This window comes from Cebus imitator, unplaced genomic scaffold, assembly GCF_001604975.1.
Source record: "Cebus imitator isolate Cc_AM_T3 unplaced genomic scaffold, Cebus_imitator-1.0 Scaffold143, whole genome shotgun sequence".
Classification (NCBI taxonomy): Eukaryota; Metazoa; Chordata; class Mammalia; order Primates; family Cebidae; genus Cebus; species Cebus imitator.
Window position 1 is genome coordinate 3536975 of NW_016107458.1, and position 13529 is coordinate 3550503.

Here is a 13529-nt window from a genome sequence, read left to right on the forward strand (position 1 = left end):
ACTGCAACCAGCACCTCCCAGGTTCAAGTGATTCTCCTGCCTCAGCCTCCCGAGTAGCTGGGACTACAGGCATGTACCACCATGCCTGGCTAATTTTGCATTTTAGTAGAGACGAGGTTTCCATGTTGGTCAGGCTGGTCTCAAACTCCTGACCTCAGTGATGATCTGCCCACCTCAGCCTCCCAAAGTGCTGGGAATATAGGTGTGAGCCACCACGCCCGGCCTGCCTGCCATTTTCTTTGTTGTTCATGGTGTGTGACTTAGCAGGTGAAGGGGGTCATTGCAAATCAAGGTCATGAGTGAATTTATCTTGTCCAGTGTTGCCTAATCCTTTGTAGGTGATGGAAGCAGTTTTCTGCTGTCTCCTGAGTTTTCTTACCCTATACCCTTTCATATACTCACCTTTTGGAGGAATAATAGCTGTAAGATGTATGTTGGAAGCTTTACTAGTGAAGTATTATGGTATTGGCAAGACTGCAAAGGACCCTGGTGTCGTCTGCATCCTGCTGCCTCTTCAGCAGGGATGAGAGAAAAGAAAGGGGAGCAAAGGATGTTCTGCTAACAGGTGTACCTGGGCACTCACATGTTTAAGGATTGGACAGTTCCTACACAGAAACTCCTTGACTTATGAGGTTATATCCCAATAAACTCCTCATACGGTAAAAAAGTTGTAAGTTGATCCATCAATAATCAGTGTTCTTCCTTCTCAAAGACATGACTGCAGTTAAGGGGCACTAAGTGGAGGTGTCCTTGGAGTTCAGTTTTGCAGACTAATCTTCCTCTAGCTGGGATCTCGTGGCCCTGCTGGCATGTGCCTGCTCCTGCCAGTGCTGTGGTCAGTGGTAAAACAAGTTCTGCTCTGCTTGCAGATGAGCGTGAAGCCGTGCAGAAGAAGACCTTCACTAAGTGGGTCAATTCCCACCTTGCCCGAGTGTCTTGCCGGATCACAGACCTGTACACTGACCTTCGAGATGGACGGATGCTCATCAAGCTGCTGGAGGTCCTCTCTGGAGAGAGGCTGGTGAGTTATGATGTGAAGAAGTGCCGTGCATTGTCAGTGGGAAAATATTTTTGAAAAATCAAGTGTGGACCTGTCTCCTGTGGAATTCTGCAGTTAATGATTGATAGTTTTGAGGACAGTCTTGAGAAGGGAGTTGAGGGCTTCAGGGAAAGCGTCAGTGTCACATTCCGAGCCTGGGTGATGTTCTTGAGCTGTAATAATGCCGCTTCTTTCTGGTAATTTGCAAGGTTACTACCCTTGGTCAGGAAGAACTTGGCTGGGGTCCCTGTTAAACAGGACACGGTGCTGGAATTTGAAGGGCCAGGCTTGGGCGCTGGCTTAAAGGTGAACCTGTGTCCCACATGAGATGATGGAATGTTTTCTAAATTTGCATCTTTCTGATTGTCTGGAAAATCTGAGCTGCCATCTTAAGCTGGCAAAATTGAATTCAGTGGTCTCTGACTTTTATTTTCTTCCCTGAATGCTTTTTATTTTGGGGGTGGAGGGAGAGGCTGGAGTTTTGTCATCTGTTTGGGAACAGAGCTTCTGATGAAATCACCTGGCCTTTTCAGGCAGGAAAGCTGTCAGCCTACAGTGAAAATTGTATCCTCAATCTGTTTCCCAAAGCTGCCTCGGCCCTTTCTGATGTGACTTCTGTTTATGCATCTTAAACCAAAGAAGCTTAAACAAGTCACTGTGACTGATCCAACAGGTTTTGTCTCGCCTTGGTTTGAAAATGGTTGCTGTGTCCTCCTAGAGCACATGTAGTGCAATAGGTGGAGGTGGGACTGAGCCAGAAGCCAGCACCCAGGGATGGAGACCACATCTGCACTGACATCACCAGGAAAATATGATGCTGGCGGTTGGCAGGGCTGCTAGAAAGCATTATTTTTAACTTGATCTCCACCCTCTAGCTTGCCAGCCACAGTGGGCCTGTATGCAGACCAGCCCCACACCTCTGACCACAGGCAAGAGTCTAAAGTTGTACCTTGTCCTATTTTATCAGCCCACAGACAGAACTGCCTTTTTGAGCCTGGGTAAAAAGGGAGGCAGAAGAGTATTCTTTTCCCTGCCTTCTATTCAAGAACAGGGATCTCCCGAAGATAGTGAAGCCCTGTCTTCTCTGTAGTGAGTTTCATCCATGGTCTTTGTTCCCTGAGCATGTAGGTCTTGTGGCCTCATTTTCTGTGAGGGTTTGTGGGTCACACTAGACAAACTAGATAAATAAAGGAGGTCCCTGCTCAAAACCATGATGGCCATAAGAAGGCAGTTGGTTTGTGGTGTGGGGGTGAGGGAGTGGGCCTACATGGGGAGTTTGAACAGGCCATTTATTGCATTTTGATTTGTTTTTCTGAAGTGAGTCTTGTTTGAGAGCCTAGACTAGAATCATTGTGATATGCAGCTTTAAATACAGTTTTTATAGCCAGACTTTCTTTGTCTACCTCTCAACCTTTTTTTGTTTCTTAGTGTTTAACTTAGTATGATTATTTATTTCTTTTTTTGTGGAGGTGGGGAATGATGTTTTGAAAGTAGCTAAAAAAAAAATCCTTAAAGGTCACACGGGTAAGAATTAGTTTGAACATTTATTTTTGTTCCAGTAGGGTCCAATTTTCTGGACTGTAGGAAGTAAATTGTTTGCCTTCAAAAACCCATAATTATTTTATACCAAGAAGATTGTGTCCTTGATAATGTCCACATAGTAAATGGGATCAGGCCTGTTGCCATTTATATTGCACAGGGCATCAAAACTATAAGTAGGGAGAAGAAAACAACCAGTAAAGCATAATTTGTAGATGTGTGTGATTATCTCCCACTCCTCTTCATTTGCTAGCAATGAGTTTTTTTGTGGCAATCCAGAGACCTAGGAGAGTAAGGACGAAGAAGATGGTACAGTGGTTACCATCTCCAGCCTCTTAGGCAGTCAGTGTCAGTAGTTTTACAGAACTTTGTAAAGCCCCAGTGCCTTCATTTGTATTACCCATTCTTCACAGCCAACCTGGATTATACAGATTGGCCAGTCTAATTTTCTTATTCCAAAAATAAAGATGCCAGAGCTTGTGTGCTCTAAAGCTCTTGTTCATCTAGACTGGAGATTTTGGCCCGTGGTCTGTTTGCTTCATGAAACTTCCTGTAAAGAAAACATACCACACACTGCCTTTGGCTGGAGAGGTTGCCAAGGCCTCAAGTTAAAGATCTTCCCTGTATGAGACCTCCATGAGAGCTTGCCCCAAAGGTTCGTTGCACATTGAGATTCGAGAGCTAATGAGGTGGTTAGAGCTCCCAGGCCTGGGTAAATGAATGTCCTCAGCTAAGTTTGTTATCAGATAGCAGTAGCTGGGCTTTCTGTATCAGTGGTCCAAAACCCTGGATAATATAAACATTTGTACTCTCTGAAGCCCAGTCTTTGTCAGCCAGCATTTTAGCCCCAGCACTTACTTAACCACCAGCTTGGCAGTAGGCAGCAGATAAGTGTTTGAGGGACTAGGTGATTTACTTTACTTTATTATAGATTCTTAGAGCCAGTTCCTTTACAGAGGAGGAAATTGTGTATGTGTCCATGTGTGTTTTCTGAGCGAAGTTCAAAGAAACATTAGTTTAATGACCCAGACAATTCCACCCTCACCCCACCCTAGATTTTGGCTCAATAATATTTGAGTTAAATATGAGCAAGTTTTATGTAGGCATTTGTGTTGTTAAGGAACTTGGTTTTGAACTAACTCGGGAACATCAGAAGGCAGAGATCCCTGGTCCTGGCCTGGTCATGACCTGTGTCCAGAAGTGTCTGCTCCCTCTCGGCTTCATAGAACAGTAAGAAGACTGAGGGCTGGGCCAGGAAGCTTCTGCTAGTTAGGATTGAATTGATTAGAAACAAAACTATTCTTTTCTCATTTGTTATCCTGAAATCACTATGGTCTATAGCTCTCCGTAAAGGTCTCACTTGAAAAATCCGTTAAAAATACATACTCACCCTTTACTTTAGCGTCGGATTGGCAGATTAAAGTGTGAGCACAGAAGCTGTGCTGGCCACTTAGTAATTAGGCCTAGATCTCAGCGCCCGACTAGAATGAGACCTGAGGGGTGAAGGTTTGCCCTGCAGCAGCACTGACATATCCGGCGTATCAGGCCTGCACTTTGGTGGTGATGTTCTGCCCACAACTCATAACTCATAACCTACTTTAGACGCTCGCCTTGCCTGCCACCTCCCTTCATGGGCGTCTGCAGTGAGGAATGGTTCTCACTATAGTGGCCAGGTTTCTGCCTTGCTCCTGACAGACTTAAGCCCTCGTGTCTGACTGAGATAGAGTGAAGTTTTCCAAACACCTCTGCCCTTCCCCAAACACCACCACGTCAGTTATCACTGGTTTTTGCTTGCCTGTTGTTTCCTGATGTTCTATATCCTGTCTTCTTATTCCATCAATCAATCTCTAAGAAAGTAACAGAAAAGTGTGTGTGCGTGTGTGTGTGTGTGTGTGTGTGTGTCCCCACCATTAATTTCAAAACAGGCTGAGCTAGGTGGAGAAGATATATTTAACGTGAGATTTATTAAGCCTTAAATCCCACATTGAACTGCTCATGAGTTTTTTCATAAAGCCTTTGTTAAGAAGACCATACTGGTACATATCGTTTATTGAAACAATATGTTTGTGGACTGGCCATGGAACCTAGCCAGGGTTTTTTAAAAAAGTCATTTGTATGGGAGAAGTTACCTTTGTTTTAAACAGCCAACCACAGAACTCCTTCATTAAATGGGGCTTAATCACACAAACTTGAAAAGTGAACTAAGAGTGCCAAGTACCACATGATAAAGTGCCAGATGAATGGCCCCGAGCCCTAGAGTTCAGAAGGGGAAATGAACCCACTGGATGGGATGTCAAGAAACCTTAGTAGGTGGGTGGGGTTCCAGCTGGGTTCAAGAGGAGAGCTTCATAGGCAGGGCAACCAGAGTGTGAAAGCTCATAGTTTGGACTAAGTGAAGAGAGCATTTGGAGGCAGTAGGCATCAGGGACTGGCATAGAGCAGGTTTCCCAGCTAAACCGGAAGGGGTTTTTTGAAAGGGGTGGTGATGGTAACTTCCCTGTCACTTGTGTTTACAGAGTACTCTTCTACTCTTTTCTCATTCACTTCTTACAGTCTAATAAAGTGGGCAGCTGTTACCTCTGTTTTATAGAAAACAGTTACCAGTGATTTGCCAAGGCCAGTGCTGCTAATAGGCGATACAGTGTGGACTGCAGCCCACCCTGCTGACTCTTCAGTGGCTCCTTTCCCAGGGAGTCCTTAGAAGTGGGTCTCAGCCAGGGACAAGACAGGCAGGAAGTTATGGGACACAGTGTGGTGTTCCCTGATTAATCCTAATTGGGTAAAATAGCTAATACTCTTCTGAAAGCTCTGAGTTTCATGTGTTGGAAGGAGTTTGGGGACTAGTGTGAAATGAGCTTGGCTTTGTAGCATATTAGAAGGAATTTTGGTATTAGTGCTTCCCATCCTACCCTGTGCGTTCAGTATAGGCCTTGTGTGTAAATGTGTATAGCAAAAATCTATTTTTAATTAAAAGACAAAAACATAAGCAAGCACCTGTCACACTGGTTTACTGAGATCTGTGTCTTTTCTCTATTTCCTCTTCACCTCAACAAGAGATTAGCAGGCACTTTAGACTTCTGCTTGGGTGTTAGTGAGTCCTTTACCCTGCAACATCCTGTAGACTGTATTCTGCAGCTGGAAGTAACTTTAGTGGCCACCATGTTAAATCTCCTTACTTTGTAGATACGATAAGTCAGGGAAAATAAGTGACCAGCAAGGCCACCCAGCTGGGGTATGGCAGATCTAGGCCTGATTGGCCTCTCTCAATACCCAGTGCTGTGCTCTGTCCAGCACCACAAACCTTGGTGAGTTGTCAGTTCAGATAGCTGCAGGGTTGTGTTGAATAATTACAGAGAAAGAGGGAGTGGGGAGTAGCAAGGTGGAACAGGGCATCACAGCACCTCAGAGACCTCCTAAAGTACCCTGCCAGAAACTCTCCCCTGTATCTTCCTCTCCTATCCAAAAAAGAGGACAAATTGGCTCCCAGAAACTTTTTCTCCTTTTACATCTCTGGACTGACAAAACCATTGCCATTGTGATTACTCACTCCATAGTTCTACAAATCCTGACACCTTGCAGAGTGTAACTGACCCAAACTCAAGTCTGGGCCGGTAGGTGGGACAGAGCCAACGCCCCAGGAAGGACCACCCAGCTCTCTCCTTCCTCTCTAAGGGTTTTGGGTCCATGCAGGGTAATTTGCCCAAGTTCATATGGCTTCTTAGGCAGGGCCTGGGCTGGATTCACTGCTCTAATAAGCAATTAGAACTGTGTTTTCAGATCCTGGAGGTGGTTATGCAGCCCCATAAATTTCCTCTCCTCTTTTAGAGTAAGAAAGAAGATGGGTCTGGGATGGAGGTATGGTTGGTAAAGGTTTGGGACTAGACAGGACCTTGGGACGGGGAAACAGGAAAAGCGCCTGTGAAAAAGCACAGGAACACACGGACTGTAGTGTGAGGGGAAGGGAAGCTTGTTAAAATGATTTAAAGCAGGATCAGTAAAAATAGGCATTTCCTCAGAGGAACTACTCCCTGCCTGCAGAGCCCCCGATAGTCACATAAGTCTGATATCGACCCTTGTCCCCACATTAAGGGTGTTTCAGAAGTGACACAGGACAAGCTGGGCACGGTGACTCACACCTGTAATCCCAGCACTTTGGGAGGCTGAGGAAAGGTGGATCACTTAAGATTAGGAGTTTGAGACCAGCCTGACCAACATGGATAAACCCTGTCTCTACTAAAAATACAAAAAAAAAAAAAAAAAGAAAAAGTGTTCTGGACATGGTGGCACATGCATGTAATCTCAGCACTTTGGGAGGTCAAGGTGGGCAGATAGATCACTTGAGGTCAGGAGTTTGAGCCTGGCCAACATGGTGAAACCCCATCTCTACTAAAAACACAAAAATTAGCCAGGCCTCATGGCACACACCTGTAGTCTCAGCTACTCAGGAGGCTGAGGCAGGAAAATCGCTTGAATTTGGGAGGCGGAGGTTGCAGTGAGCCGAGATCGTGCCATTGCACTCCAGCCTAGGCAACAAGCGTGAAACTCTGTCTCAAAAAGTGTCACAGGACAGAAGTGCACATGCTGCTGTGGGGACAGACACATGCTGCACTAGGAATCTGATGGCCAATGATGGGGGCAAGAAAGAGGACGCTCCTTTCTTTGGCAGAATTAGCCACTCTTGGCGCAGGCTTTAGAAGGTGTTTACTGCTGAGAGGTGCCCCCTCCGCCTGCTCCATTGTATTTAATTTTCTCTATTGTTACTTCTTCTTCCTTTTGAGAAGATGAAGTTTGGCAATATAAAAATAGCTCTTTTAAAAAATGAAAACCAGCCACCAGATGGGAACTGAGTCCCTCACTTCCTTTCACGTGGAAGCATATACCCCTCTTCCCTGTATCCTGGGTTTTTCCTGTAGTGTAAAGAGGACAAGCTTTGAGTCCTGATTCACCGTATACTAACTAGCTGGTAGATTGCTTCATGCCTCTGAGCCACTGTGTCTTCATCTATAAGATGACAGGAATAGTAATTATTGTAATGCAGGGTTACTGTGAGGATTAGATGTTATCACAGCTGTCAACCACCTGGCAGGGAGAAGTGACACAGTAGTTGCTCAGTAAATGGCAGTTAAGAATTTTTAGATCTTGGGAGCTTTGAAGTTTGTATGACCAACATGTTTCTATGGATAGCTCTGTGAGATCATGATCACCTCTTGAAATTAATTTTTTGTAGTTACTGTTTCCTAAACTTGCCTAGGTATTGTACCTTAAAAACATTTGAGAAGCCCACTCTGAAGCAGATAGAACACACGATGTGGGAGTGTGGTGTACTTGAGTTTTAGTCTCAATTCCCACTCCCCTTGTATCATACCACCAGGAGGTCATCTCACCTCGCTGTGTCTTGTTTATTCTTATTCTGAGGCTTGCTGGGTTTTGAGTTGCATCCAGGTCTGGAATGAGCCATCTCCTTAGCTCATCTGGCATAGCCATTCACCATCAAAATGGGGTCTCTGTGATGTGGCATTGAACTTCTTCAACCCGTGTAAATGTGTTTGGGCCCTATCACCACCACCACCCCCACACTCTGGACCCCAAATTCACGTGGAAACGCACACACGTTCCATTGGGATTTTGTAGAGAGAGAATAGAGGTGTGGAATGTCTCATACATGTTTCCTGTTTGTGGGGAGGAAATTCTGAGAGGACCACTTTTTCTGCTGCATTCGTTTGAATATAAGTCAGACAAGTGATTATTTGAGATCAAGCTTTCAGGATGAAGTCTGAAAGAACATTGGTTATGTCCTGCTGGTTGGAGCCTGGGAAGGTACTGACAGTCCTCATCTATTTATTATTCTCTTCCTTAACTTCTCATAATTCCATCCACACACTCCCTCTGCCCTCTTGGAGGGAGACTTATGAAGATGGCTGGTGCAGTTGGAAGTTTCTGTCCCCGTTGGTCTGCAGTTCCCATCATGAAGATACTTTCTTTGTGATGGAAATAGCACATGTAGGTGGATCACTCACTATTTCACTGCTCAGGTACACAAACTGACAAGAAATGAGAGGGAAAGGCCCCTGAACAGCCAAAAAATGTCAGAAGCCCCTGTATCTTTCTTAGAGGCAGTTAATCTCCACCCCTGAAATTTGAACTGTTTTGAACCAGGAACTTCGTCCAATCTAGAAACCACCTGGATATGAGAAGAAAAGGGGCTGCTGTGAGTAGGCACTTTCTCAGAAGTGAGAAATGACAGCTGATCTAAGGAAAGGAAAAACGAAAAAAGCACACGTGAGAGCCATATGCAGAGTTCTGCTGACTCCTGGCTGGGAGAGCATCTCCACCCGCCTCAACGAGGGCTACTCTCATTCCATCAGCATCCCTTTCTTATACAGGAGCGTAATCCTGTCTGGACCAGCTTTAGGAGGCTGATGAGTGTACCGTGGAAAGAGAGAACACCAGTGTCACCTCATACAGCACTTGCAGAATCATAGTCATAGAATTTTAGATTAAGCCCACCCCTTTCTACTTTATATCTATTTTTTCTGCTTCATTAGGTTGCTTGATTTTGATGTAACCTGGCGTAGCAGAAATAGCAGATTCTAGCATTTCCCACATACCCAAATAAAAATCATACTGAAGTTTCTGAAGGCAAAATCCACCTCCCATTTCTTTTTTTGGGGTAAGGAGGATATCACAATAATTTCCATTACCATTATGGTCGGGTTCTGCATTTGCAGATTTAACTGACCACAGGTAGAAAATATTCAAGGGGAAGAACTATGAAAAATAACAATACAGAGATAAAAAAAATGATACAGGTTTTAAAAATACAGCATAACAACTATTTACATAGCATTTACATTGTATTCGTTACAAATAATCTGGCCATGATTAATACGTGGGAGGAGGTCAGGTGAGGTGGCTCATGCCTGTAATCCCAGCACTTTGGGAGGCTGAGGTGGGCAGATCATTTGAGGTCAGGAGCTCGAGACCAACCTGGCCAACATGGTGAAGCCCTGTCTCTACTAAAAATACAAAAATTAGCTGGGTTTGGTGGCAGCCGCCTGTATTCCCAGCTACTTGAGAGCTGAGAGCAGGAGAATCCCTTGAACCCAGGAGGTAGAGGTTGCGGTGAGCTGAAATCATGCCGTTGCACTTTAGCCTAGGTGACAGAGCGAGACTCTCTCTCAAAAAAAATAATTAATTAATTTTATTTTTAAAAGTATATGGGAGGTTGTGCATAGATTATATGCAAATACTGTGCCATTTTGTATAAGCAACTTGAGCACCTATGGATTTTGATATCCTTGGGGGTCCTGGAATCAATCCCCTGTGGATACCAAGGGGATATAATTATATTTGAAAATAAAATTTACTACTTGTGGAAGGCCTCTGCATGTAATCTTATTTCCTCAGGGTCAACAACATTCTTTTGTTTTTGCTTGTCCTTTTTTATAGGAGAAAAGAAAGTAAAAAATAATCTGAGACTGGGCAGACTCAGAATGGCCACTTGTTACCCAAGTAACTTTCCTTTCGTACGTTTTCCATGTAGCACATAGCTGAGGATCTTTTTTTTTTTTTTTTTTTTTTATAGAGATGGAGTTTCGCTCTTGTTACCCAGGCTGGAATGCAATGGCGTGATCTCGGCTCACTGCAACCTCCACCTCCTGGGTTCAGGCAGTTCTCCTGCCTTAGCCTCCTGAGTAGCTGGGATTACAGGCATGTGCCACCATGCCCAGCTAATGTTCTGTATTTTTAGTAGAGATGGGGTTTCACCATGTTGACCAGGATGGTCTCGATCTCTTGACCCCGTGATCCACCCGCCTCGGCCTCCCAAAATGCTGGGATTACAGGCTTGAGCCACCGCGCCTGGCAGCTGAGGATCTTAAATACCCAAGGGAAAAGCAGGAGATGGACAAGATACTAAGGTGTGGCTGGCTGCTGCCTTTACCTGTGTGTGCCTGAGTTGCTGCAGCCTGGCCTGCTTTCCCTGGTGAGGTCAGATCAGCACATACCACGCCCAATCTGTCTGCTGGCATTCAGTTCACTCTGCACATAACTCTGTGCTCAGAACTGAACCAAAGATGCCTGAGAATACAGAAGTATAAAGCTTCATTCTTGCTCTAAGGAAGCCAACAGTCTAGTTGGAAGTAATAAGAGTGATAAATGAAACAATTGCAAAATTATAATAATTAGTTCCTGGGCTCTGTGGTCCAGACCATTAGTTGTAGAGTTGTGAGGAAAGGGAGACCTGTGAGAACCAGAATGATTGGAAATGGGAAATGTCTCTAGGAAGGAAAGATGGGCTTTGGCCCGAGTCTTTGAAAGTAGGTAGGTGTGATAAAGTGAAGAGACTGGGGAGTCAGGACGACGGGTCACTGGCTGAGTGCATTCTTCTACATGTGGATGTGTGCATCTCGGTGGTGTCTTTATGAGATGATGACATCCACTTGAGGTGCAACCTCTACTAGAGGGGGAGCGATGGGAAATAGAGAGGAAGGAGAGAAGGATGATGTCAGATGAGTAAGAGCATGAGCTTGGTGTTGGTACAACAAACCCATTTTTATGTGTGTCTGTGCATCCCTGTGTGTGTGTGTGCGCATAGTGGACCCTTGAACAAAGCAGGGGGTTTAGGGGCACTAACCCCATGCCGTTGAAAATCTTCCTGTACATTGGACTCCTCCAAAACTTTTAATAGCCTATGGTTGTCTTACCAATAACGTAAACTGTCAATTAACACATATTTTGCATGTTATATATGTTACATTACTGTAGTCTTAAGCTAGGAAAAAGAAAATGTTTTTAAGAAAAGGAAGAGAAAATACATTTAACTGATTCATTAAGTAGAAGTGGACCATCGTAAATGTCTTCATCCTTGTCTTCACGTTGAGTAAGCTGAGGAGGAAGAGGAGGGAGGGGTTGGTCTTCCCATCTTGAGATAGCAGAGGTGGAAGAGGTGGAAGGGGAGGCAGAAGAAGCAGGCACGTTTGGTATAACTTTATGGAAATATCACAAGCAGTCTTGAATAATTGGAACCCTTGGAACAAATTCAGTTTGTTTTCTGGTACCGTTTCTTCTCCATCCTCTTCCTCATCATTTGTCATCTGTTTGGAGGCACCCATTTTCATCAAGTCATCTTCTGCTAATTCTTCTGATGTGGTGTCTGTTAGCTGTTGAATTTCTCCAAGATCCAAATCATGAAAACCTTCACCACTCTACCTTTTTGCCGTATCTAAAAGCTCTTTCATAATTTCCTTCATTGGCTCTGTCATAAGTTCTGTGAAACCATGTATAACATCTGGACCTCGTTTTCTCCAGCAGAAATTTATTGTTTCAGGCTTGATGGCTTTCACAGCTTTTTCTGTAACAATGATGGCATCTTCAGTGGTGTAATCTTCCCAGACTTTCATGATGTTCTGTCTGTCGGAGATTCTATTCCATAGCATTAACAAACCTTTCCATAGAGTTTTGCATGTAATGAGCCTTACAAGTCTTTATGACCCCTTGATCTAGAGGCCGAATTAGGGATGTTGTGTTTGGGGGCCAGCAGACCATGTCATTGCCTTCAGTGTACACTGAAGGAGCCAAAGCATCAGTGGAACCAATTCAGAAAAAGGGTTGTCATTGTCCAGGCCTTCTCTTTGTACAACCAAAAGACTGGCAGCTGGTATTTATTTTTTCCCTTCAAGGCTCAAAGGTAGCAACTTTATGGATAAGGGTAGTCCTGATTATAAACCCAACTGCATTTGCACAGAACAGTATAGTTAGCCTGTCCCTTCCTGCCTTAAGCCCTGGTGCTCACCTCTCTTTCTCCTACTAGACTTTTGTGGCATTTTTTTTCCCCCAGAACAGAGCACTTTGATCTGCATTAAAAACATGTTGAGGCAGATAAACTTTTTCCTCAATTATTTTTTTAATGGCGTCTGGGAACTCATCTGCTGCCTCTTGGTTAGCAAAAGTTTTGCTTCTCCCAATTCCTTGGCCTTTTTTTAAGCCAAACCTGTTTCTGAAATTATCAGACTGGCAGCTCTGTGAACCTTTCCTGATTCTGAGGGCTACTCAATTAAAAATTAATAAATAAATAGTCATGCCATCCTTTCCTGGCATTACATTCTCCAGCCTTAGATATTTCACCTTCCTATGCCTTTAAATTGTCCTATGATGACTTCACTTTTTCTCAAATCATTTTAGTCTTTAGATATGCTTCTCTTATGGCAATCCTGCACTTATATAAAAGATGCATTTTTTGTTTTTTTATTTTCAGAGATGGGGTTTTGCCATGTTGCTCAGTCTGTTCTCAAAACTCCTGGGCACAAGCAGGTCTGCCCGCCTTGGCCTCCCAAAGTGCTAGGATTATAGGCATGAGCTGCTGCACCCAGCGAAAGCTGCATTTTCAATGTGGGATGAAAAGATATTTCACAAAAAGTGCAAGGTCTTTGCACCTGCTGTTGTAGCTTCAGGGATGGCTTCACAAATTTCCTTTTCGTTTTTTAGTCTTCCAGTGGTGGGCTACCACAACTGTAGACTTCAGTCTACAATACAAAGCAAGCAGTTCAGCCTTTTCTTGTAATGTCATGACTTTTCTCTGCTTCTTGGGAGTACGTCCAGCATCACTAGTAGTACTTTTTTTAGGTTTCATTATATTACTCAAGGTTTACAGTATTGCACTAGACACTGAAAAATACACAAGAACTGTGAGAGATCACTTTTTACAATGATACCCAATTTATTAGACATACCATGTGGAGATGATTAGCGTTGCAGGCATTTTAAGTGGGCACTCAGAATACTTGAGCTCATCGCCATAGGAATTAGAGATGGCTCTGAAATGATTACAGTAGTACAGTATATACGGATATTTAACACTGCACAAATGGTGCCATTACAGTCTGTGTTTGTTTTGATAATTGTAACTTTATGATAGATTTGTATATATTTTATGGTAGTAAATGATAAACAT

The 13529-nt window shown here is 43.9% G+C and overlaps 1 protein-coding gene across 5 annotated transcripts in view; it reads left to right on the forward strand.

The window, feature by feature from the left end:
* The window catches only part of SPTBN1 (spectrin beta, non-erythrocytic 1), a 215255-nt gene that overhangs the window by 143007 nt on the left and 58719 nt on the right, over positions 1-13529 (forward strand). For all 5 annotated transcript variants that reach the window (XM_017542341.2, XM_037743396.1, XM_017542342.2 and 2 more), the window contains one exon: positions 870-1021. In XM_017542341.2, the coding sequence (XP_017397830.1) occupies positions 870-1021 (152 nt within the window). The remainder of the gene's footprint in view (positions 1-869; positions 1022-13529) is intronic.